Source organism: Accipiter gentilis, chromosome 15, assembly GCF_929443795.1.
Source record: "Accipiter gentilis chromosome 15, bAccGen1.1, whole genome shotgun sequence".
Lineage (NCBI taxonomy): Eukaryota > Metazoa > Chordata > Aves > Accipitriformes > Accipitridae > Astur > Astur gentilis.
The window spans coordinates 25,854,579-25,881,051 of NC_064894.1; the positions used below are offsets into that span (position 1 = coordinate 25,854,579).

The 26,473-nt window shown below is 35.4% G+C and overlaps 1 protein-coding gene across 2 annotated transcripts in view; it reads right to left on the reverse strand.

Moving 5' to 3' along the window:
• The window catches only part of FIG4 (FIG4 phosphoinositide 5-phosphatase), a 73,001-nt gene that overhangs the window by 31,140 nt on the left and 15,388 nt on the right, over positions 1–26,473 (reverse strand). For both annotated transcript variants that reach the window (XM_049818253.1, XM_049818254.1), the window contains 12 exons: positions 25,817–25,973; positions 24,444–24,494; positions 22,302–22,450; positions 19,231–19,359; positions 17,581–17,681; positions 16,963–17,125; positions 16,254–16,351; positions 14,036–14,169; positions 11,965–12,081; positions 10,382–10,427; positions 8,648–8,796; positions 4,458–4,624 (listed from right to left, as the gene is read on the reverse strand). In XM_049818253.1, coding sequence (XP_049674210.1) covers positions 4,458–4,624; positions 8,648–8,796; positions 10,382–10,427; positions 11,965–12,081; positions 14,036–14,169; positions 16,254–16,351; positions 16,963–17,125; positions 17,581–17,681; positions 19,231–19,359; positions 22,302–22,450; positions 24,444–24,494; positions 25,817–25,973 — 1,461 coding nt within the window. The remainder of the gene's footprint in view (positions 1–4,457; positions 4,625–8,647; positions 8,797–10,381; positions 10,428–11,964; positions 12,082–14,035; positions 14,170–16,253; positions 16,352–16,962; positions 17,126–17,580; positions 17,682–19,230; positions 19,360–22,301; positions 22,451–24,443; positions 24,495–25,816; positions 25,974–26,473) is intronic.

The window sequence follows — 26,473 nt, forward strand, 5'->3', positions numbered from 1 at the left end:
AAGGCACACAAGCAGCTGACAAATGAAGTGCTATGTAGAAATTTGGTGACAATAGGATTACAGAAAGGCACGGTACTTTACAGAAGTGTGTATATGCAGCGGTCAGTATTTGGAAGTGGGATCTTCTGTATAAACAGTCACATGGTATAACAGGGCAAGGAAAGGGGGGGGAGGGACGGGACGAGAGAGGAAACCTCTTGATGTTGCTTGCCTATCCTTCCCTACTTAGAGGGCCTTTCATCTGGAATCCAGCTTTTTTCTTCCTTTTCTGTACACTCCTACTCCCTCCAGATACTTTTACTGCCCCTTGAGAGCACTCTTCCAAAATTATACTTATTTTACCTTCTTTCTTGCTCCTTACTTTCCCATTTTTCTTAAGAGTATCAACTTACAAACATTAACTCTTCAACACAGTAATACTCAGTGTAGGTCCTTATGATTTGCAGGCCATATTGTTTCTGCAAAATAGTGTCACAGTTTAACCAAGACATAAGGAGAGAATGAGGAAGGCCAGCAACAGTGCAAGAAAGCTATGCAAAACTCAGCAAAAAGGTCTGAAAAAAAAATAAACAAAAGAAACCTCGTTGAGGACACTGAGAATTAAAAGGAAAGGAAAAGTCACAAGCAATAACATGTATTCTTTCTTCCTGATCAAGTTAGTTAGTGGTTTAAAGAAAGTGCTGAACAAAACCCAAGAAAGCTCTCTAATTTAAGCATAGAAACTGGAGGAGCCCTAAAGACAAAATTACTTGACGTGAGCAAAAATTGGTGGTAATTTCTGAAAGCTAAAATCAGAGATGAGCCTCCTTTGTCCATTTACCATTGTTTCACCTGCCAGGAACAGAAGGTATACTGAAATTGTTAATTAAATAATTGTAAAACAATTAGAGTAAAACAAGATAATTCAGTTAAACTATGTCACTACTTATATGACAGATGCCAAAATGAAATAAAACTAAATGAAATTTGTTCTGTGAAAAACAGCTTGAATTTAAACTCATACCAACTGAATTAACCAATTCATTGTCTGAATTGGTCTATAGCAGCAGTTCATTAAAGCATTCTTACCTTTCTTCCACAGCTAAAAAATAACTGCTGTTAAATGTTACACTGCAAAAGGACTCAAGCTCTCTTGCATTTATTGTTTCAATTGTGCACTTGTGCTTTAAACTTAACAGAAATACAGGACATTTATCAGGAAATGTCTTTCTACTGTCTGTCTTCTCAACTTGTAATTTAAAAGTAGGTAAAAAAACCATAACATTAAAGATCCTTTGTGCATACGTCTTCAAGCAGGCACAAACATATACGTGACTGGGGAAGTAGATAGTTAATTTGAAAGGTGACAAAACCTCCCCATGCCTTACCTTAAGGGATGAACAATATTTTTGATCAAAACTAAGTCATGATAACAAAAGATTTTGTCTTTGAAACACTGGCCACAGAAAACAGGATATTGAGCTTTTCAGATCAATTTTCTTATCTAGATAGAAAAAAATCTCTCTTCAAAAATAAATAAATATGAATGTGTCAACAGACTGTGGAGCACAGACAAAAGAGCAAACAGGACTTCTCCCTTCATTGTTAGCACCGAATGTTGAAATTATGTACAAGCAAGTAGAAAGACTGCACCGATTTTTCAAAAGATACTGCAATGTACGTGTATACTAGCACATTTTTAAGACCATTTGAGAAAACAGGAACTGAAGGGGCCATTTAATTCAATTAGCCTAAAATAATCTACTGGTCTCAATCTGAGTTTCCAACTGCACTACATGACAAATTACTAAATCATGAGAGATTCAACACAATTGGGACTATAACATCCCATGACTAAAAGGTTATAGTAATTAAGTTTACTTTCATACAACACTGTAAGGTAGTTTACTATGTCCAGTCCTGTTTGTGGATAAATAGATTATTCCAGATTCCAGAAGCTTATTATGCATGTTGCAACTCTAGCACTGAAGTCTGCAACATCACATTACTTTCTAAAATGCATAAAAGCTAGAAGAATATTATTGGGAATACCATTTCCTAATTTCTCTGACAATCACAAATAAAAGAAAAATGTTAGAATTCAACTAATCAGAATGCCTGCCAGAGAGGGTGTTGAAGGAACACCTAATTCTTAGCTGGATAATGTTCTTTTTTCTGGTACAACTCACTTGCTTATAACCAGGGTGCTTCAAACAATTGACTTCCCAAACTACACTGCACCCTCTACTTCTTTCAAATGCTAGAATTAAAAACATGCATGAAAAAAAGTCAAAATTTTTGCCTAAATCTGTAAGATGTTTTCAAGTTACCATAAAATTAATTGTCCCATGTTTTTAGGAGGAAACCTTGGTTTTCTTCTAAGCTTCAGTCACTAACTTGATCTTGAGAATATTTTTTTAATTCTTCACTCTTCTACTATATAAGAAACATACTACAAATTTATAGGTATAGAAAATCCATAGAAAAGCTAAGCCACATGTCACGAACTAGGGTGAAAGTGCATTCAATGGTATCTTTCTTAGAAGTCCAAGTCTCATCTACTGGATTAGTATCTCCAGGCAAGTCACTTAACCAATACATGTCTTTTTCTCATCTGTACAGCTTAATTAATAGTGATTATCCCAAGAGCTTTGAGGTCAACAGATGAAACCATTTTGTTAAAAGCATAAATTACTTTTAGAATCATGTATTTTTTTAAGACAGACAAACAGAACAAGTGTGGCTAAGTGATTTATTTAGGAGGCACTGTTAGCAAGCCACTTGTAATCTTGTTCTGAATTTGATACACTGTATGACTTCAAGCAAATCACTAAAATTTTCTGAGTCTGTTTACTACTGGTACATAAAATTCAGAAGCATTAAAAAAAAGTTTCTCAGATCAGAAACACAAGGAAATGAGAGCTTATGAACAGGCTAGCCCTCAGATTTTTACTTGTATTTTAAAGGATATGTGATGGATATAACAGTAATAAGTGCAGTATAGCAAATCAGAATCTTGTTCTAAAAATGCTTCATTTCTGCTGAGAAAACTTCAGGAATAAAAAGATCTCTCTTATTGTGTCACATTGGCAGGCTTGCAGATAATAGGCAGTGTTGGACAATGAACCTTTAAATTTCACTGAAATTAATCTTTTAAAATTTCATATTAAAAATGCAGTAAATACAACATTGAATTTGTGTTTGAACAATGCCATCTTCAAACACACTGAATGTATAAAGCACCAAAAATACTTGGCTCAAATGGGATCAAATACCAAAACCATAAGTAAATTGGGGAAAGTGTGCGGCACCTTTATGAAGGTTTCATTTTTCATATTGACTTCAGTAAAGACTAACATCTGTTAATGTACTCAGCTACAAGATCGCCCAGGTGACAAGAGGGATGTTTTTCATTCTGTATTCTTTCTGCAACATCTTTTTCAGAACAAATTCTTTTATTACTGAAACACATGTGTATCGTGACTGTCCTTGCAAGCAGGCCACAATGCCAAATGTGGATCTAGAAATTTGCTCAAGCTTCCACCTAATCATTTAAGCGGCTGGCATAAAGGTGAACAGCTTCAGAGATTTGTTCCATCTTGTACTTATCAGTACAGGTGATACTGCAAGCGTGCTTCCTTTTGCTCATAAGAATTGATGAAGCCATACCTTATTGCTACTGCAAACAATAAGAGACTATATCACTGAAATAAACAAGCTCTCCATTTCTCCTTTAATTTGGGCAAACGTGATACACAAATTACATGAATTACATTCAGAAACACTACTTTAAATGCTGTGCTCTCACATTTTGTTACACACACAGAACTGCCGCTAACAAAAGCAATAACTTCAGTTAAAGAAACCAGAGATTACTTAAGTATTTCTAGCCACTTTCCAACTCACTGTTTTAAAGTTCATAGTTTCTTAATAATTGCAGTCTACCAGGAAAAAAAAGCGGCTACTTCCTTCCCTGGCTACGCAGCTTTTGTGAAAAAGAGTAATAGAGGACAGACACAATATTTAGAACACAGCAACACTCAATGTTTGTCATCCTGACATGTCTTAGACTGTCCTTTGATCATTCTTTTAGATCTTTCTCATGACTTCTAAAAACACGAAGCATTTTTTGTTTCTGTTATTTTGTGTAAGTAATGGCTCAGCATTTTTCTAAGAGGTTTTCTCTTGGCAATATTGTCCAGAACAAAGTAGAACAGTATCAGTGACTGATACAAGCTGAACATCAGTTCACTAACTTATCAAATAAGGCTGCATGCTACAACATGCATTTGAATAGGATACAAATACTTCATCAAATCAGAATACCTATTTGATATCCATCAAATTCTACTGAATTATTTGGAAATTACAGTAGAGAGGATCTCTGTCATAAGATCATAGTATGCATTATTGAAACATCACAAGTAAGATGCTTTTTAAATAATGGCTTAAAAGAAAGCACTTAAAATAAAATTTACCTGAGAAAGCATTACTGTAGTATCTTGAGAGTGTTTGCATAATATCTTTGGAATGCTGAGTCCATGGAGCTATCTTTCTATAGGTTTTTACTCTGTGGACAAGCTGAGAACCCCCGTATTGCAGAGAAAGCGTGTCTCCATGATCTTCATATAATTCTTCAAATAATCTGAAGGAAAAGCAAAATGTGTCATCAAACCACTGAAAAGAGTTTTTTAAGAGAAAAATAATAAAGTATTGCAATAATAATAAAGTCTTTCTGTTTAACAAGCAATAAATCTTCTTCTCCTAAGTTCCTATGCCAGTTTACAAATCAAGTATTTCATTAAAACATGCTATTAACTTACAAACAACTTACAAATTAAAAGCTATGTCTCTATTCTCTATTCAGATAAATATGTGGAAATTTTATTCAGATATAATAATTACTAAGAAGGGTTAGACTATAAGATTTTCACTAGTTTATAATATATCAGAATGCATTCACACTACAGAATATGCACTTCTATAGATTCAGGTAGAAGATTAACATGTCCTACTAGTCTGTGGGGAGAAAACAAATCGTATACCTTCACAAACTAAGGTATTTTAAATGGGACAGAACACATCAATATCTCAAGGCTATGTTTTCAATCAAGTCCACTGGGAACGAAATTAGCATTACTTTCCAAAAATCTCCCTAGTTACAATAATGATGGCTCAAAGGTACAAACAAAATAAACATGGCTCGTAAGAAATGTGAATGGCAGTCAGATACCATTTGCTGGAGCTGGAAAAACACGATGCAAAAAGAAGGTAGAAAGAGTTGGCTGCTAAGATGAACAAGGAGAGCTGGCTAAAAGCAACACAGTCCGATAGCATCAAGGAGTTAACAGCCTCCAAACTGAGAGCAGTCCAAATAGCAAAAATTATCAAGAAGCTCCCCATCAATGACAAAAACAAGTCTCAGAAAACGAGGCTATCCTAAGGAGATGGCACCCAATCTAAAAGATAACAGATTGAAAAGTACTTTTCAGAAATGGAGACTATGGCCTCGCTTGAACAAGACAACGACAAGGATGTCATCTTGCTAAAAGAAGCTGAAAGTTTAAGAGGCAAAAACCAAAACAGAACAAAACAAACAAACAAAAAGCCAGCCACCAAACCTGTAGAAACATATTTCACATCAGTATAGCAAGACATAGTAACTCAGGCATCTGCATGTGACACACTGTAATACCTGAGAAGAAAGAAGTCCTTGAGAAGCGGAAAGGAGGGTAGAAGCAAACAAAACAAAATGACAACAAAATAAAAAAAACAACAAAACAAAACAACAATAGCATTCCCTTAAGAAAGTTTCCAAAAAAAGGACAGTACTGCATAAGTAACCCAGCAACCATCTGACTGAAGTCCTCCTCAAAAGGTTCTGGATGAAGAACACTTATCTGAGCAGCAAATCGATTTCTGTAAAAACAAAAGAGCTGTCCAGCAAATCTTCTGCCCAAGGCCAAGTACAAAAAGATCAATTAGGAGGAAACATCTGCTTATTAACTTAACACCCCACCTCACCCCCCACCCCCAACAGAAACAAACCAAAACCCACTTGCCTCCACACAAATTGTTCAGAGCTCTTGATATCATGTATGTCATGTATGAGAATTTTCTGTTTGTTTCTTTGGGTTTGGTGGTTGGTTTGGTTGGTTTGGTTTGGGGGGGTTGGATTTTTTTATTATTTTTAAATATACAAGGGAAAGACAGCAATGCTGGTCAACTAAAGCTAAAAAACTGGTTGAAGGCAAAAACTGGCAGGTAAAAGGATGATACCTTTCAAAAATTTCCCAGTCAGCCATGGGGGACTGATGAACAGAGTTCCAATGACCTTGCAGTAAAGGTTCACAGAAACCAGACAACTGTAAATTCATTAAGGATGTTGATCTACTTGATTTGGAAAGGACTTGTAGAATTAAATTACCCTTCCACAGCCTCAAAATATTAAGCCTGCAGTCAAACAAAGACTAGTCTTCTGTAGAGAGAAAACTTAACTACATATGATAAAATAAGGTAAGGTACACTTTGTCTAAGAAATTTCCTAGATAGGACAACAATTACACTAAAGGAATCACTAAGAAATATAGCTTGCAGAAATGGTCTTGTGCAACAAAGTCATTAAGAAGATTAATCTTGCTAGACACAAAATCGGACTGTTGAAGTTGTACGGTTTCTTTATCCCTCAGTATGGCCAACTGAAATAAAATGCTGACTTCAGAAATCTAGTTCAACAGAAATTCTGGATTGTAGCCAGCCAGCGAGACCGTATGAGAAAAATCAGAATTATAAGGACAGTCAAAGAACGTGATGAAAAGAAGTTAGTTTTTCAGGCATGTTAGCTAAATTAAGGAAGACAGATCACTATGGATTACCCTCTTTGACCGGTTAGAAGAGTGTACATGAAGAAGCAGAATACAGAGAAAGCAGATACTCGATGTGAGACAATGCAGGGAACAAGAATGCAGGAGGTCAAAGTGAAAGACTGCACAATGGAGAGACAATATAGCACATGCCTGTCTTCAGAATTTGTTGCATTACGGAGCAGGATTTTTCGATTATTCTGAATACAGTAATTCAGAAACAAGTCTTAACAGATGACAAAATCAGTTTCAGACAGGCATACATCTAGTGCAATGGAGAAGAAAAAAGTCAAATGTGGCCAGATAGAAGTAACATTTTGTGCCAGGCTAATAGCTACATTTCAGAGAGATAATGAGAAATAAGGTATCAGGAAAATCAGAGACAAAGCAACGACTATAATCTTAAGAGATGATAGTAAGAGATGGAAATTTGGGTGGTTGGGGCATAGAGAGGAAAGAGGAGGGAGAGAAGATAGACAGGAAACATGGGACTATTGCAGCAGAAAGCAACAGATGAAATTTGGGCTCCCAAAACAGGGATGGGAAGGGGGGAGGTAGTGAAGCTTAAGGAACGATAGCAAAACGCAGCCTGAGGTGCTGAAGTAAGTGGTAGCTGTAGAGGATACCACAGAGAGTAGATACAAGAGATCTGTCCACCTCCTGATCCCCTCTAGTTACAACCCAAGAGTCCTGATTGCCGAGTCCCGAGGAGGCTGCACAGCAACTGATATTTGCAGCAGCAATTGTTTGGTCCCAGAGGCAAACGTGCAGCACCTAATAGCTGGGACATGGTGGATGAGAGGCATTGCTAGCACACCGAGGAAGCCAGCCAGCGGGTGCTCTCCCTGGCCATCAGGCAGGGGCCAGGACCCACCGCTTGCAGTGAGCCAACATGCTGCAAGTGAGGTTGTTTCTGTGGCACGTACCAGCTCCTGGCACCAGGCAAGTGCTGGAAGATAATGGGAGAAAGAAGAGGAGCTGAAGGTATGTCTCGAGTAAAGGGGAGGGGAGACTGAGTACTTCTGTCTTTTCTGAAATACAAGTTATATCTCCACATTCTAAAACTATCAAACAATGAGCCAAAACCAGCAATGAAGCCGTAAGTTTTACAGTCATGACAACAGCTTCAAGGAATAAAACCACATCACCTCAACGACTCTTACATTGATTTCTGAAGCATATTCACAAGTTAAGCAGCTTAGTTCCCCCCGAACATTTTGATTTAAATGCTGGGTTTTCTCAAATGGTTTGAGGATGCCTGAATACATATCACCGATACTTGATCTGAGAGAACAACTTTGCTGAAAACTTTTCTTCAATAAATCAAAAAGCACAATTTTTTTCCAAAGGAAAAGTAGGAAATAGCAAGGTAAGATGTACTTCTATACAAATGTCAGTTTGGCGTTCTCCATAAAAGCATGTACTTATTTCAATTCTTGTCAGCATTTTGCCTCAAGCAACTGAAGTAAGTGTAAAAGACTGGGGTGTTTGGGGTTTTTTTACATCTATTTGAAAGGAAAACTCTTAGCTTAAAGTTTAGGCATATAAAGAGAACAAAGTCAAGCAGTTACCTCATAAGAAGCCCGATTAACATACTTGTCCAGAAGAGCAAATTTTCAGTGTGACTGGATTTTCTCAGGAATATTTCAAGTATGGAAGATTTTTTTTAAACTTGGATGAATAAATATTATTAAATCATTCAAACAGAAAGAATTGCACTTCTCTTCTACATAGACATAATTTTCCCAAATCTCTTGACACAAAATTAAAAAATAAAACCATGACACTTTATTAACATATCTTACCTAACAGCATCCGTATCAAATTGTAAATTTGGTTTATCAATCAATCCCAAAGAATAGAGCTGGTATGCCAAAGCACATTTTCCCACCATAAATTGGGCTGTGTTAGTGCGATCTAAACAGTCCACGCAATTGGTTCGGAGAACTCCAGTCTGGTAAAGCAATCCAAGTAAGAGATTTTTCTTAATTAACAAATTACTACACTCACGATTATTACTTTTTTCCCCTACTATCCAAGACTTGTCAAATCTCAAATTATGTCAGTTCACAAAAGTTTGAGGAAAGACATTTCTAAAAATGTGTTAAAAAGCAATTCATCTCTAGCAAGCTACATCAGACTGTTGTAATGCCCACTTTCAAAACATTCTTGCTTCTATCATCACACAAACTGCATCTCTCCTTCAACTCAAACAACCCTAAAGATTTACCTTAAAAATAAAAGCTATGTTTTATTTCAGTGAAGAAAGTCTTATTTTCAAGTATGCTGTAACTACTGCAAAAAATAAAGCACGCTTCTAACTTGCTCTGGTTCTACTGTGATGGTGCTTATATTTTAAGCTTTCCTTATCTGGAGCAACACACGTGAACATTTTGCTGAAGGTCAGTCATGCACATATTCTTTTATGCTGCTTGCACCACTGTTCCTCAAATCCATAATGCACGCAAAGTTATTTTACAATATGAACAGCTGCAAGAAACATATTTTAATGTAACAGCACAGGAGATTCTTCTGCTCAAATATATATGGCTACATCCAAGCTAGTCAATTAAACTTTCATTGCCGTAATAAAGCAGCACTTTTTGGGTGTGACTCACAAGATGTCTATTCTGAGATGAACCGTGATCCAAATGCTTACATGTATGCCAATGGTGACTACCTCAAATAATTAAAGTTGAAAGATAGATAAAATAATCATTCCCCTAATACAGGTAAACCTGTAAGACTAACATTTTAAAAAATAAAATTTTAACTAGCATTGATATGTTTTATTTTAAAACAGATCAAATTCTATCTACGCTGCTGCTTATCTGCCCCCAGCAAACATATCCCAGTGATCAGCTAGTAAAGGAATGGTCACATGCTTTCTAACTTACATGAATGGCAAGTCACAAGCAACTAATGCTTCTTAAGAATATGCCCTGTGTTCAGAGTATATAATCATAACATTCAGGTATAAATCTGGTACTGTGTGGTTTACAGTTTAGTCATCACTCTTCTGTCCTTAAAGAAAGCAGCGTTTCTAGTTTACCTTTTAGTGATGGAAATTGTAACAGTGTACAGAATATTCAGCACTGGTGAAAATACTTTTAATAACCCATTTTCACATGTATGAATATGTCACCAGGCTTCAGTATGCTTATTCCTCACCTCCTCTGTATAACATTATATTGTGCAGTTTGCTAAAATGCTGCTAGTTTAACTTTCACTGCATTGGTAACACTACAGACTAAATAGTAATGGAAACTAGTTTAAAATATGAGCATTTCTCAGACTACCTCCAGCAAAAATACAACTCCAACAGCATAAAGTTTTGTGGTACCATGCAAGAATTTTAAGCCATATTTTCCCATTGGGTTTCTGGGTTGGACAGCAATAATGCTGTTTATTATAAATATTAATTTAAGAGCACTCTTGTGAATCACCAATCAGGTATTTAAGTGAAGTTGTTCACTGGTGCTTTGGGAGTGCTGATCTACATCACTATAACTCTGAATTAATAAAGTATATTTTAGTACCTGCAAGCGACCAGTGGAAACAACATAACCTCCCAGTTCATTCCACCTGAAAAAGAAACAAAACACAATGACCTACAAATCATTAAAAAAAACCCCCAACAGGTCATACCATGTATTGACCTGCCCAGTGAAAAAGGATGACAATTAATAAACGTGCCACAAAGCAAACCTGATATCCCTGAATAGCAGAAAGCAGTGAAAGCTCTATGCAGCAGTAAGATGTTTTATTTAAACTACGTTGGAAAAAAAAATATATCGTAGTCTTGAAGTAGAAATATTCCAAAGCCATATTTCCTTTGCTCCCCATAAAACAGAGTATGAGCAACACAAGTGTTGCTAGATTGGGTCTTGAGTGCACAAAAATTGAAGCAGGTACAATGCCAACAACTGGAAGGTAAAGGCATAACATGTGCTACAGCACAAGCTGTTTGTTTGACTTAAATCTCCCCCTCATACTGATTCTAGGCATACATGCTGGATACATACATACATTTTTGTCCAGGTGTTGCAATTCTGTATAGGCCTTAACTGTACCCCAGAGCCAAAGAACATGAATCAGAAATTAATGACACTTCGAGGCAGAGGAGAAGTTATGCTCAGTGCAAGTAACCCCTGAACTACTGAATTTTTTCAAGTTAGTAGGGCTAGGTCAACCTAGCCTGACCAGAGCACTCCTATGGCAAGCCTATATACTACATTTGAGAGTCACCAGACTATCTCTACAGAAGACAGCATTACATGGATGTACTGATCTTGCTCCTGCTAGTTTACAGTTGCCATGTTCGCTGCACAGCATGGCAGAGAAAAGCTCCAAGAGAGTCTATGAAATTTTTAGCTCAGACTGTTTCTAAATGAAGCCAGCCAAAACATGCAAGGATGCTCTTTGTGTAAAATATGAAAGCCCATTTGAGTAGTGATGAATTAGATCCCTAACATGAAGACTTGAATAAAAAAGTTATTGAACTTCTAATGAGGAATTTATTTTACTTGTGGATTTTCAGGGACTTGAGAGAATTCAGCTGATTAAATCACTGTACTTCTGCAGCAGCCTAAGCAGATACAGTTTCTATTTTAAAAAACTGTTTTAAATCTTGTACATATGAATACCATAAAATCCATTGGAAAACAACAGACTCAGTAACATTTAGATGACAGTTATCTTATTAGTATGCCTCAAAAGAAGCCGCTTATTAAGTTCCAAATGCTGTCTGCTTTGTTAAATTTACCCCCAAATTTAGGATTCCTTTGGTTAAGGTAGAAAAAAAACCCTACAGCCAACAAACCCAAACAACTTTGTGTAAACACACATGGCACAGATTAACAGTTACAAATAATGGTTGGACGTAAGAATTCATTATAAGTAGAACAGCGGCAGCATAATTGTACTCTTTCAGTGTATTACTTACTATTCCTTAGCATGTGCCTCTGACTGCAATCCTTATAGCTATAACTTACTTACAAGTGATATTGTATCATATTAATTTAAGCCTTAAAATAAGAAATAATGTAATAGACATAGAAATTCCAGACAACTTTCCAAGGAAACGATGTTATTCATTACGCACCAATTAAATTATACGTACTTTTCATCTGGCCGCAAGATACTGCAGTAGGAATCAGGTCGATTAACAAAAAATCCAGTCTTCTTTACTACACTTTCTGCAATCACATTCAGTCTATCAAGGACATTGCAAAGTTTGCTGAGGAGAGGAAAAAAAAATAAATTACACAGTCAAGATACATTAATACTAAAAAAATCTTCACTGCTTGGAAAGTCTTTAAATGATTTAAAGGAAGACTCGCATCAGAGCTTTATTTATCCACCAGTAATTATGTCTATAGTTTTCTTACATTTTACAGGATTAGGAAACAGACACTGACCTTATGTGAGCAATTTTGTTTAGTTTTTAATAAAACATATTACATAAACTAGAAATGGAAGACTTCAAAAACCTAAAACTCCTTGACTTTTATATCATACAAATTTTCCTCTACCAGACCTCGTGACTCACAAAATAAGAATGAGGCAGAGAAGGATATATGATTATGCTACATCATATTCCCTCATTTTGTTTGCAAAGTGCTGTTTTGTTCAGTACCATTTGTTTCCATGTGTGGCCTTCATGATGTCCCAAACCTCCTGCTCAGATCAGGGCATTCATCCATTCATTGTTAGTAATAATTTTCTTTTCAAAGTTTTTACTACAGTGTTTACATTTCAAGTAACAAAAACAAATATTTATTTTTTAACGACTGCTTATACTGAGATGGAAGCAGTATTTTGGAACATTTCCACCAGTACTACTTTCCAGCAAACTTACTTCAAAACTACATGTTAAAGCAAACACATTCTCAGTATTCCCGAAACTGCCAATTCTTTAGGCAGGCATATACATTATCTTCCATTCTTAAGTATCTCTTGCTCATATAAATAATTAATCGTGTTCAAAGCCCTCGGGTATTTTTTATATCGGTACTAGGGTGGATATGTATATAAACATACCTCAAGCTTAAAGCTAGAAGTTTTGATCACCTGGTATCTGTCCCATATAGGACAGACCACTAAACTTCATCAGCATCACTCCATAGGAAACCCAAGAACTTACATCTAGCATATCTTCTGAAAGGAAATCTAACCTTATTTTGAGATTTGCTATTTAATTGTACCACAATTGCATGTACACCTAACTGTACACAATGCCATTTTAGAATAAAAAAGTAGTGTGAAACCATGTTAAACTTTAAAGTAACAGTTTCACACCTACATGACTATATCAACCAACTTGTAATCTCAAATAGCAAATAAGGATTGTTTTCCAAAGCTTTTTTCACAAAAAAATTAATTCACAAACATTAGTTATATTCCTGCCCATAAAACCATACCAGTTTTTCCATTGTTTTGCTCAGATTGCTAAATTGACGGATAGCTGAAATTTGATCCAACAATTCTTATCATTTGTCTAGAATTTCTGGCATTGTAAGATACAGTAGACATATGCAGATCAGAGAACTTTACAACCAAGTTGTGTGCTACTTAAGAATAGCAGTCTATACCTGTAATTTAAAATGTTTATGCCTTGTAAATATTTCTACATTTAGGAAAACATTCATCTTTTTCACATGATCGTAGTACAGCATTCCATTGTCCAAAAGTATAGAATAAAAAGTTACAGAATGTATTTGCCTTTCTAAGATGCATGCTTCTAATAATCTAAATGTTTTGTAACATTGAAATTAATGCCCTCATTTTCTTTTGGACGAGGAAATGGAAAAGACTGATTGATATGAAACCCCTTGTTTTCCAAAATTTTGTAACTCAATAAATTCAATGACTGAAATGGAACATCTGACAGAATACAATGTTTTGACTAATTCAAAATAAAAACTGAATGTTGATGGCTCTTTTGTGGCTTTTCTCTAAAATTTTCCTTTGCAGAGAATTACAAAGTTTTAAGGCCTTGCTCCACTTTGGTAAGAAACCATAGAAAACATTAAAAATCCTTAAAAAAGCTAAGGTTTTTTTCCGTCCATAGATCTTAATAAAATTCTCCCATCATTCCTAAGCTACATTCAACTGGAAAGCGACATACTCAGTAGCACACAGTTATTTGTATTGTGGCTAAGAGCACCGGTACAAAGAAGGATCTTTTCTACCTTTTTGTGTATTTGGCCATATCCCAGGGTATATATATAATTGCATGCTCCGGGGGTAAAAACTGGTTGAGATATGTCACAGCAGCAACAAGTTCTTCACTAAGAATCCTTTCGTGCTTTCTTTTTTCACGTTCCTTTAGCAAAAAGGAAGTTAACATTACAATTTTCATTAACAAATGTACATAACCCATACACATACACATATACATCTATGTATATATAACAGAAATTAAAAGTGGAAGCTGTAACAACAGCAGGCAGTTCTTAACTAGTACAATTAAATTAACAACAGAAGAGACAGAAAAATCTAAACATTCTGGGTTTTTAACAACTCATTTGTATGAGTAGTAAAAGTCACCTTTTTCAACTGTGCATAATCATTGGTTGAAAAATGGAACCCTATAAAAGCAAAGAAGAGCACATGGAAACAAAAGTAGTAATACAGAGGAAATGGACAAAGACAAAAGAGAAGGAAAAAACAGGCAGAAAGGAAAGTATCCCGTTCAGTTCTGGGGTACAAGAGGATTCAGGCAAATTCTTCTCCATTACGGACAGGAGATGGGGAACAACAGCTCCCATCTCCAAAATAATTTAAAAAAAATTAGAATTATCTTACCGTTCTCTGAATATACCCTATGTTTTGGTACTCTATATATTAGTATGGCTTTCCTCTCAACTTCATCCAAACTAACACCTATACTGAACTTATGTTGTAGAAACTGCTTTAAATATATAATAGCAGTCCTAAATAAATAAACCCAAAGGAATCCTAATACATTCATTACTAGTTAACAAGGTTTTGATAGACAGATATAGGAGGACATAGATTTATATTTCATCGACATTTAAGAAATCAAATAACAAAAGTATTGGAGACAGAAGTGCTTAGCATTTGTGTAAAAGCAACAGCAACATTCAAAAAAAGGTGTTCAGACTGGGGTGCTTCCCCCCCTCCCTTTTTTTTTTTTTTAAAGCGGTACATAAAGTAATAAAGGAACATGAATTTTAGCATCTTATTATTAAGCATCTACAGAGAGGGAAAGAAAGAGATGCATTTTTAGCCACCATATCAAAAGCCCTGTGAATAAAAGCATATAATGATTGATGCGTCAAGGTCATGTGAGCCTAAACTCACACTGTAACAATGGCTTTTGAAAGCTATGGCTGCAAGAGATAAAATCATCTTCTTGTCAACAAATGCTATCCCAAGTTGATTCCACAGACTCTTGGACAGTCTTAAAAGCACTCCTACACAGGAAAGCTTCTAGAAATAGAAAATAGGTTATCTAGTTGCCATTTATTACAACTTAAGAGTTTTAAAAGCCTTCCTTTTGTATTTTCCCTGTTTTTTTTAATACTAGGAACAGATCCTACATGCACATAAAAGATCCTTTTTTGTACTGAATATAAAATGTTCTACAACACAATAAATTAAATCTTTTTTTTTTTTAAAGACTAAAAAGAAATAAGATATGATTCAAGCAAAACAAATCAATATATTAAACTCAAATGTGGAAACGTACACCACCACAGAAAATTGTTGGATTAGAACGGAAAAAACACAAAACAAAAAACCCCAACACAAATACAAGATGTAATATCCAAAATTAGTGCCACCTGTTTGTACCACAGCCTCTCACACAGCAGTGAATTGAACTGAATTACTGCAGCAATCATGAAGCTCCCCCTACTAGTCCAGCCCTGCTGCCAATGGCACTGCCCATTAGCTAGCATCCAATGCTTCAGGTTTCCCTCCCGCTCATACTTCCCTAAGTCTACCAGGTGGAGCAAACAGCAAAGATAAGTCTTTATCATAATATTTCATCAAATAACTCAGCCATCTGTGTCAAGAAGCCTACAAACCTCACTTTGCATGGAACCATGCTATTTTAGTATTTTTTAGTGCTAAACTAAATTTAGTGGCAAATTTATTTGGACTTCCTCTCATCTAAGGGATAATAGCAAAAACCTGAAACCAGCAGAGAAAGGTTACTGGAAGAAGTCTATAAACATGGGAAACTTCTTTTTTTGAAGGGCAGTAGTGGAAGCAGTTAGAGGGTTATGTATTATGCTGCGTAGGATGAGATTTATGAAGAAAATATTCCATTTATAAGCTAATACTAGTTTAGAACACAACCGAAGTTACACGGAGACTCTACAGAAATAAGCATAATATTAAAAATCAGAAAACATATAGAACAGATTCAAAATACAGTACCTTCACAAGATTCAAAATAATAATGGGAGAGCCAAATCTCTGAAGCATTTGGTCAAAGTGAAGAGCAGCAACATGTGCAAAAGGATCTGCTTGGTCCACTGCAATAAACACATATATTCAGGATATTAAGTGAGCTGTAGAGTCAGTTAAATCGTTTTCCCTTAAAAGTACTCTTCACAATACATACTAATTCTCTGATAGTAATCATACAATTACATATTTGCCTCTCTTTTCATGCAAAAGCTGTTAAAAAAAGATCTTCCCTTTTCCAAATTGGAAGCTTACAAAGAGCAATTATTCCGGCCCCATTAAACTTAGGCCAGATGTTTTCCACTATTTTCAACAGGTTCAAAATTTTATCCACAATACTAAGATGAATGTAGCTAACTCTGTATACAAAGTGAGCACAAAGAAAGCTGACATGTTCAAACAGAAATTTTTTGTATTCCATTGCTGAACGTGAATCTAAGATGGAGATTTTTTTTCTATTTAATTTCACCAAATGCAGCTTTTTATATGGTTGAATGTTTGTATGCCTTGATGTTTATTATAAAAAAACATTGATTCACCTTAAATTATGGCTTCCCAAAGAACAAATGCATAGACAATTTGTTCATTTTTGCAAATTTAGTTTTCACTTACTCTCTCAGGTGTTTCTTTAGAACACAGCACTAACCATTATCTATCACAAAGAATAATTTGTACGTACGTGTTATGGGTGGCTTAGGCATCATAGTTGAGATATCTTGAGACCAGTACAGAGGGACAGATCCTCGAACCTGAACGTAGGAAGAGTAACTCCCTGCAGAAAATGACATAACTGAAGCATCATAAAGTATTTGTTCAGTTTCCACTTCATTAGCAACATCTCCCTAAAAAAAAAAACCAACACAGAAATACACATATGATGTAGACATGACACTTCAGAGCTGCATGCATTATAGAGAACTGATCTTTCCAGAGTACAATTAAACTGTAAGACACCAAATCATTGTAGTGAGAACACCACTGAAGGTTAAATTCCCATTTGTCCCTACAGGTATATTACCAGATTTCTTTTTTTTTTCCTCTACTTGGGAAATAACATTATCTCTAAGTGTAGGGGGAAAAAAAAAAAAAAAAAGCCTGTTAAGACTTATTATTTTAAGGACAGCTTTATTATCTCAATTAAAAATGTAATGATAGCTGTGATAACATTATTTAATAGCATCATTTACAGCCAAAACCCTAACAACCCTCTAAAATATTTCAGTTCTCCAGTCAGTCAAGCTCAAGCTTTCATATTGTTGGGGGACAGGGGAAACCCCTAAAATCACATTTAATTTACCTCACAGTTTGCTCCTCGTTTCAGAAAACGTGTTCCAGCAAATTTGCTTGATCTTCTGGCTATCAGAGTGACATATATAGGGCGACCGTATATTAACAGTTCTTGAAACAGAAGTTAAGGTTTACATGTCACGTGCAATTTTTTGTTCACTTACTTCATGCAAGCAAAAATAAATTGTAAAAGAGGTGTATGACACTAAAACATCTGATTTACTAAAATCTCCTTAACAGTGATGCGTATCATTTCCAAATTTCTTTTGCAGCTAGGAGAGACATTCTTCAACAGTCACTTTGAAGAACTCTGAAAATGGAATCTACATTACAATACATCAACCACTTTTCACAAGATAGAGAAGTATTTCTATTTTATGAAGTGACAATGGAGGTGAAATAGGTAAAAGAATCACCTTGGCCTGCAAATACTGCTTTTGTGAATACTGGGATTAAAGCCTGGGAGCTTCTATTTTCAGATCAGGTATATTAGTCACCCTCTAATTATTTGTCTGGAAAAGGGAGATAAATTGCAACTACTTAAGTAACAACAACTGAAAGCCAGAGGCAAACAGCTACAGATACAGTAATGGCTTTTTTAGGCTTTTTATTTTTTATTAAAAACAAAAAAAAAAAGATAGAATCAGATGTCTAGCATGACTATCACTGCTTCCTTAGCATAAGGGAGGCACAAGAGGGAAGAAGACATTTGCTCATCAAATACCTACAGCAAAGACTACTGTCACTCACTAAGCAGCTGCATGCATAATACTGGTGGTCAGATCCACAGCTACTGCTTTAATTAAGACCACAGGTGAAATAGTGCTATATAAAAACAGATCTAGCTTTCCATCTGCAGACTAAACCAATGACCAGCAACCTTACAATCATGAAAAAGCAACATTAAATTTTGCAAAGACACCACTAACCTTAACCTCATAATTGTATTTGCTTCCCCAGATATTTGTTGATAGGCTTTTAAATTAACATGATATTGTTGATGATCAGAATGTCTCTGTAATATACTAAATTCTTATCATCTAAGATGTTGAGATGGCATTTCTTTGGAGCATGATATATATTTGGACTTTTTCTCCTCCTACTACAACGTACATAGACACAGTTACACATTTTAAATAACATAGTCAGAAAAAAAAAGATTTTTCAGATGTTCTAGAGTTTACTTAACCCTCTTCACACAGCAGGCCTGAAGTTCTATCATCATCTTCAACAGAAACAGAGTAAATACAAGAATTTCTGCAAATCTCAGTTATTAAAAAATGTTTTAAAGAAGATTAGTAAGAGAACATTTCTATGTCAGCAATTCAGTTTGGTTTAGCTTTTCTCCCTTTCCTCAAATACCTGTGAAAAAATACAGCTGAGCCTTAAAATCCTCTCAAGTTCTTTATTACTAAAGCCCATGCTTTCAGACAGTGCCTCACTGAGAATGCACTCTACCTGTGTCAGGTCCCTGTTATAAGAACATAACTGTATTTTTTATTTATCATAAAACCTAGAAAAGTAATGAAAATAAAAGCCAACCAATCATTCTAAAATTGAAAAGTATTTACATGACAAAGAAATTCAATGTATTTCACATGTTCAAACTTCTTTAACAAATGTTAGTGTATCCATTTTTTTTACAAGGGTAAAAGGATACTTGATTGCCCACAGAATCCGTGAATAATATACAGCAGCCAGTCACGATGAACAGTATTTTTTACTGCATCCAGAAGCTTGCCATTCCACACATACTTTTCGTAAGGCTTACTGCAAATCCCAAATACACCTAGGATGTTGTTACAATGAAAATGCATTAGCAATTAAAAAACAAGCTTACCTGCATTGGACTGTTTTAAAATCCAGGTCATCAGACCTTTATTTCCCTTGACTGGAACTCAGCATATCATTTACTCGCATCCTTGAAACTTGCCATACACAGATAACTTCAAGCACATGCTGAAGTTCAGCATTTACGAGGATTTACAATTTTTCTACAGTTGCTAGTCACTGTAGCATTTGAGTGCCTTCATGCAGAAGTTTCTGATACTTCCTGTACTGAAAAGAGATCTCTGCATGGCAGCAGCAGAGGATTTGATATTAAGGGAAATAAATTAAGCTGTGAATTTCAGTTAAGACAAAAATACTTTCATAGGAGGACTTTATAAGCTTTCCAAATCTGGGTCAGCTCTGGAGTTACCTATTAGGCTCTGGAAGATCATGCATAGCCCTGGCCACCTTTACAAAAAGCATCCCAATCCTCCTCTTACATAATTTAGCATGGTTTTCCTAATTTGCACTGACACCAAGAAATGCAGCTATTGTAGACCTACAAATTAAAACTCAATTTCTGATATATCTGGAACCTAAGCCTTTTTCTGTTTCAAAAATCAGGACTAAGATGACAACTGGCACTAAAAGGTGGTGAAAGGAATTGAAAGAGTCTGAATCTTAAAGAGAAGCAATAGGACAAGAACTCTATTACCCACGTTTTTTGTGTAGTTTTTTCAAATAAAGTTTCTGGCAGGACGTTATATCGTAGCAGTATGTATGTCAATTATAGCAGCCAAATGTTCTGCTGCAGGAAAAAGATGAGTTCTCATAACAGACTGAAGGTGAAAATACAGCTGTTGAACAAACTGTTGCTACCTAGTCACCCAATTTACCGTAAGCCCAGGGAAAAGAGATGTAACCATTTTGGTGAAGGAGTGTATACATTCAGCAGAACCTGGCCATGAGCGCTTGGTCAGCGATTTGTCCTCTCATTTCTAGCAGCATTACTTTGGTGATAATTTGTTCTTGAATGACAGGCAGCAGATATTCTACCATATCAACAGGTATGTTACTAATATCTACTGAAAATGGAGTTGTGTGTGCTATCAGCATACTGCTGATGAGGTCAAGGTTATGGCATCTTTATCTCCCAATGTTTTCACAAAGACATAGAAGAGATGATGCCACTGTATGGATTCCTGAGGGATCTTGCTGATAAAGCCTTTGCAGAGGAGGAATTATTGCTCCCTCTGCTCTTTATGGTAATTTCTGCCATTGTAGTATTTGACAACCAATTCCTGATATCCTGATATATATCTCCATGTTAGTAGTATCTTTTTTCCGGGGGGGCGGGGCGAATCACTCTTTAAAAGGAAATACAGTATTTGATTATCTTTCCATTTTGACGTTAGATTTAGGGCATACTGTATACAACATTACTTTTAGGCTTTTAAATGAGTATGATAGATGTTATACAAGTATTTAACATAATAAGTTCCAGTTTCAAAGATGATTAGTTACTTACCTAACATTCATTATCATTCTTTGAATTGTAGTCAGTGTAGGTCTATTCTAGGTGTTGTGATGAAAGGGTGTCAAAAACAAAAGGGTGGACAAACAGTGTCCAAGTTTATCTTGCATAAATTTGGGTCAGGGATTGTTTCAGGCATTTCTGTATTTTAACTATGTCCTTGTCAGACCTTCGCAGTCCCCTTTGGAGGCACAGAAAACAGGATCAATAAATTCCTTCAGTGCCTCCGAAGATTCATTTTGAGTTAGAAGAGTTGGAAGACGAGTCATGCAATTCACACTATCTCAAAGAATCAGAGTTACTTCTGGAGAAGTGGGGTTTTTGTATCATATTTCTCAGTGTATTATATTTTCTGTGGAACAGAGGTTATACAGCAGGTGACTACAAATAAGGGTGGTAATGCAGAGAAGCTGTTGAGCCTCTCTATAACCAATACAAGCACAGATCCAGATGTTGCATCTAAACTGGCTTCCATATCAAGTCCATAGTGTTAAGCAAAATAGTAGCAGACTTTCTCTATCCTACTATTTTGCTTATCAGTGATGTATTTAAACAGCATTATGTTCTATTACTGTCTAAAAAGGCTAGTTGAATCTCCACAGCTGTTTGGAGCCACTTTTACAGCAAGATACTCCGTATAAATCAAAGATAGCACTGTTGTTTCTGATATTTCATGATTAAACAAGGAAAAAAGTGGTGTCACATATACAATACCAAAAAGTAAAAAAAAAATAATCTAATTTTTTGACAAGCATCCAGGTAATTAGTACAAGACATAGGACAATAAAACATGAAAAACATCAACTTCAACAGAATGAAATCCAATATTAAGAATTTCAGGGGAAACTTCGTGTGTGTGCGTGCGTGAAGAAAAGGGAGAGAAAATAGTTTTCCTAGCTGTCTAGTCATCTTTACACTTTTATGAATATGTTAAATCAAAAGTGAAGGCTGTAGTTTTCAACTGAAAACAGTAATTTTTCTTAGACTTCCTGATGGTACTTACTACATGAAGTTGACACTAACTTCACACAACTCTTCTGTCATCAATATTTGCCAACATGAAACAAAAAGATTTATTAGTACTTAATTAGCTATTGCTTCCCACTGTCTTTGTAATTCATTGCTATTGGGAGTCTTACACGTCGGTTGAATAATCGATTGTTAAAAAATGTCAGCATGCTCAATTATCTCCCTGAGTTGCAATGTAAATTAACAAAACAATTATTAATCACCTCTAGAAATGGCATTGTTCAAATTCAAATGTCTGTAATTGGCACTTTACATAATCTTTTATTAACTTATGACTGTTATGAGACTACTGATCAATACAGAAGACCCAAATGTTTCTTAAAAGTAAACTTAAGTGGAACATATTCTAAATGTACTCATGACCAACAACATTAGTTTAATTAGGCATATTTGCTTACCACTTCCACCCTGTGTTGAAAGTCCTTCATCTTCAAATATATCAAAACTCTCTTGTCGGGTCTGGGTTGTTTCAGTTTTTAATGTCTCAAGTGGCATTCTCAGGACAGTAAGATTATACTGAAGGGAGTGAGATAGGTCATAGCTGTAACTGATAGACAGTTAGCATTTATTAATAACTGTAGATGCACAGAGCTTTTCTGAAACCCTTACTCTCCATCTGTACTTACATTTAACACAGTACTATTTTATCCATTAAAAAAAGACTTTTAAACAAGATACACAGATTCTGATTCTACAATGGCAAACTATACAAATTATTTCCAAAAGGAGCTTTAAAAACATAGAAACTGTTTACAGTACAATAGCTGAAATTGTATTTATATTCTTCTTATAACTGCAAACTGAACATGCCTTTTGAACAAAGCATATCAACAAACTTAATTCACTATGTCCCAAGAAGCAGTCCTGAAGGTCAAAAATAGCTATTCCACCACAAATATCCATATACAGAGAAAACTTAGTCTTCTGAGATTTAAGTACTACTCTCTGACTACTACCTGAACTCAAAACAGCCAGAAATTTGGTCCACAAAAACTGTTATCTGTCCTCAAATTTGTGATTACAGCACAGATGCATCTTAAGAGAGTGGCTGCTGAATAAACAAAAGGGTTTTTTTTAATTAGTTCCACAATGGTAACAAATTCTGCATCTCGTGTCTTTTATACTGACAACACTCTGCACTAATTGCTAAATTTTATAAGCCACTAGGATTCATTTCCCCAAGGAGAAACCAAATTTACACAACACTTGAATCAGAAATACACACAGGTTTCCATTTTAGCCTAAGACAGCATCAGTGATTACTGGCTCTCCTCTAAGTTCTAGATATTCATTAATGATCTAAAAAAATTTATTTAAACATTGGACATTTAGATTTATCACTAAGGATAACAAAGTCTAACCCATAATAACGACCTGACAGGCTTATCTGTTGGGGGCGGGGGGAGATCTGTTACATGCTCAGTTTGTATGAAACAGAAGCTTTAAATAGTATGCCAGTAAAAGACTTGTTCAGGCTATTCCTCCATTTTCCCCTTAGAACAAAGATTTTGTTATAACTAACTTCTAGTTCTGTTCAGGATTTATATGAAAACCATGCAGAAAAATATGCTATGATTTCAGGCAAGAACAATTTAAATTAAGCTGATAAATGTGTTTATCAGAGAGATAAAAGCATCTTCTCCTTTCTCCTCTATGTACTGCCACAGAAACAGTATATATGCATCATCTCCAAGTTGGGGGCGGGGTGGTGGTGGGAAGAAAAAAAATAAAAATTAAGTTGTACAATGTTAGGGCTGGGACACAAAGCATGGAAGAAAACCTCAGGTTTTATACTGTGAAAAAGCCTTCCCATGCAAAACCACAAAATGGACATGAACCTTTGGTAGGTTTTGTCTTCAGAGATACAGTTGTGACAAAAAGCCTTTATTTTCCAATAGAAGTTTCTTCTAGACTGACACACCTTTCAGTACTTGCAAGAGGAGGTTTTTTTGTTTAGTTTAAGTCAAAGTCTTCTAACTACTACTGCCAGGTTTATCACATTTCCCCCATTTTTCTGCTGTCCCAAAGATCTCATATGTAATAGTAGCTGGGACACAGAAACTTGTCTTATGTATGGCATTTGTGAAATGATAAGCAAGAGAATTAGCAATGCCTAGAAGGCCCTACGAAAAATGTACCCTACAGAGGGTGTATCTTAGATGAGGACCTATCTCTCTATCTTTGTTTCTGAATCAAGACAAAGCTTTATTTCTGGAAAATGAGATCAACAAAGAAAAACTAACAGGACAAGCAACCTCCTGAAAACTTTTCCAAAGACAGAACTGCATAATCTGGCCAGGCTCAACAGACAGTGGAAAAGTTCTATAGTTTTTAACTCCATGGAGACTACAATCCTAATCAATTTGTTGAAGGAGAAAGCAGGTTCAAAAGACAGACAAAAATGGACAAGCAGGGTGATCATGTGTCTTATTTCCCCAGAACACCAACCTAAAGATCTTGGGTATCAAAATCCAAAAGAATAATCTTATAGCAAGTGTAAGTATACGGTTTTTTAAAAGAAATTAGTAACTAATACCTACCTAAAATAGAAGTTGCTGGAAAGGTCCACATTTTGAAAGATTCTCAGATACCTAGCAAAATAATTCAAGTTAAAGGGAAAATTATTAGTTTAACCAGACAGACCCCAAGAAGTCATTCAGAGTATCTGTGAAATTAAACTACATATAAATATTGACTCTTGCCATACGTTCCCTTCCTATCTTACTGTTATTGTTTTGACAGGTAATTCCACTAGAATATCAGCATCTGGATTAAATAAATCAAATAGACTTTTTTTTTTAATCCAGTGTCTACTCACATACATACTCAGTTTCTTTAGGCAGTTTTAGATAAAGTTGTAGCTCTATTTTCCACATATGTGGGTCAAATTCTCTAGGATTTACACAAGCAAATTCCCAACAATACTATATAAGAATTAAAGACTTTCAGTTATTCTCAAATAAATGAACAAGAGAAGAAATTTCTACTTCAATCTGTCATACCCTTGCAAATTCTCAGAAGAATCCATAACACTGTCTATGAATGATAAAATGGCTAACACCATAAATACACAGGTTAGATAATATGGCCTGCCGCATTCTAAGAGGGGAGACTGAGGTTTACGATCAGTCATACCTTAAAGCGGAAACTTTTTTAATAGTTACCATTGGCTTGATTTATTACCTGACATCAGTTTATCATAATCCATCACTTTTTGACTATTCACACTTGGTACAGACTGAAAAGCAGTTTAATACCATTTGCCTGGTATTTCATAGAAGTTACCCCAGCCTGATAAAAACACTGCCAGGACCTAGTTGTACATTTCATACAAGGTTCCCTGCTCATCAAAGGCTCAAATTTCTTTCTTCAGAAAAAAGTCACAAAGGAAAAAAGAAGCTAAACTTACCAGTGGGTCAGTTTATCACCCTTTACAACAGCAACATTCACAAGATTCTGACAGCACAGAATCATTAAATAATCTAGTCAGCACTTTCTGAAGGGCACAAAAGATCTCTTCAGGTGAGACTAATGTTATGCTAGAGCTACGAATAAAAGAACAGTACCCCAAACAATATAAACCAGTATTAGCACTACTTTGCCCTTGTAAGAACAATGTTTATATTGGATGCTTCCTGGTGCACATTTGCTAGGATGTAGCTTTGACATGTAGGCAATGTGGAGATGTGAACAAAAAGTTCTGAAAGACTGTAACAGTTATATTTACCCTCCAGGTTAGAGGCCACAGAACTTGTGGCCCATTCTCCATTTTTCCACAATAATTTATCAACTAAGATAAAATGGCTCGATTGACATACTAACAGAAGGAAATCCATGACCAAAATTTCTAGTTGCAGTTTACCATTGCTTAGAAAATATAAAAACGTACACGCTGTTTACCACCATTATTTACCTGGCTTCATCAGGATGAGTGACTCTTACAGAGTCATTTGGAATGTAGATCATATTTGTATCTTCTATTTTATATATTGCATGACCTCCAATATCTGCCATTTTTCTTCTTTTTGTTATTAACACAATGTAGTAGCCTTCTAAAAACCTGACAAAACCTGTTAAAACAGCATTAAAACGCTATTAGATGGATGTCTGTGTTGATCTGAACAAACGTATTTAGAAAAACAGTATCAGAATTGTTTCAAGACTTCATAGAATTTTTGTTTGTTCTTAATGTTATATATATAATGTGCATATATATACACATACAAAAATATACATAGACACAGAGCCTTACAATCTACGTCCAGTAAGTGTTAATCAATGAAGTACATAGTTTTTACTTTTCTTCCCTTCCACCGTGCATATTTTTAATATTAGGTAGCAGAGTTAAGACACTGAAAAGTCAGAGTAAGTTGCTGTCTACTTAAGATACTTGTATTTGCTTTTTATAGGACTCTCATTGTTCAGAGTGAGGCATACCCCAATTAATTCAGATACCAAAAGGTTAATTTTCCAGAGCAAGGAGGAATCTCAATCTCCAATTTTCTTTTCAGGTTTATGTATTCTTTAGTGGGTAGGGGCACAGAACAGCAAAAGGAGTTGAGAGTACTAC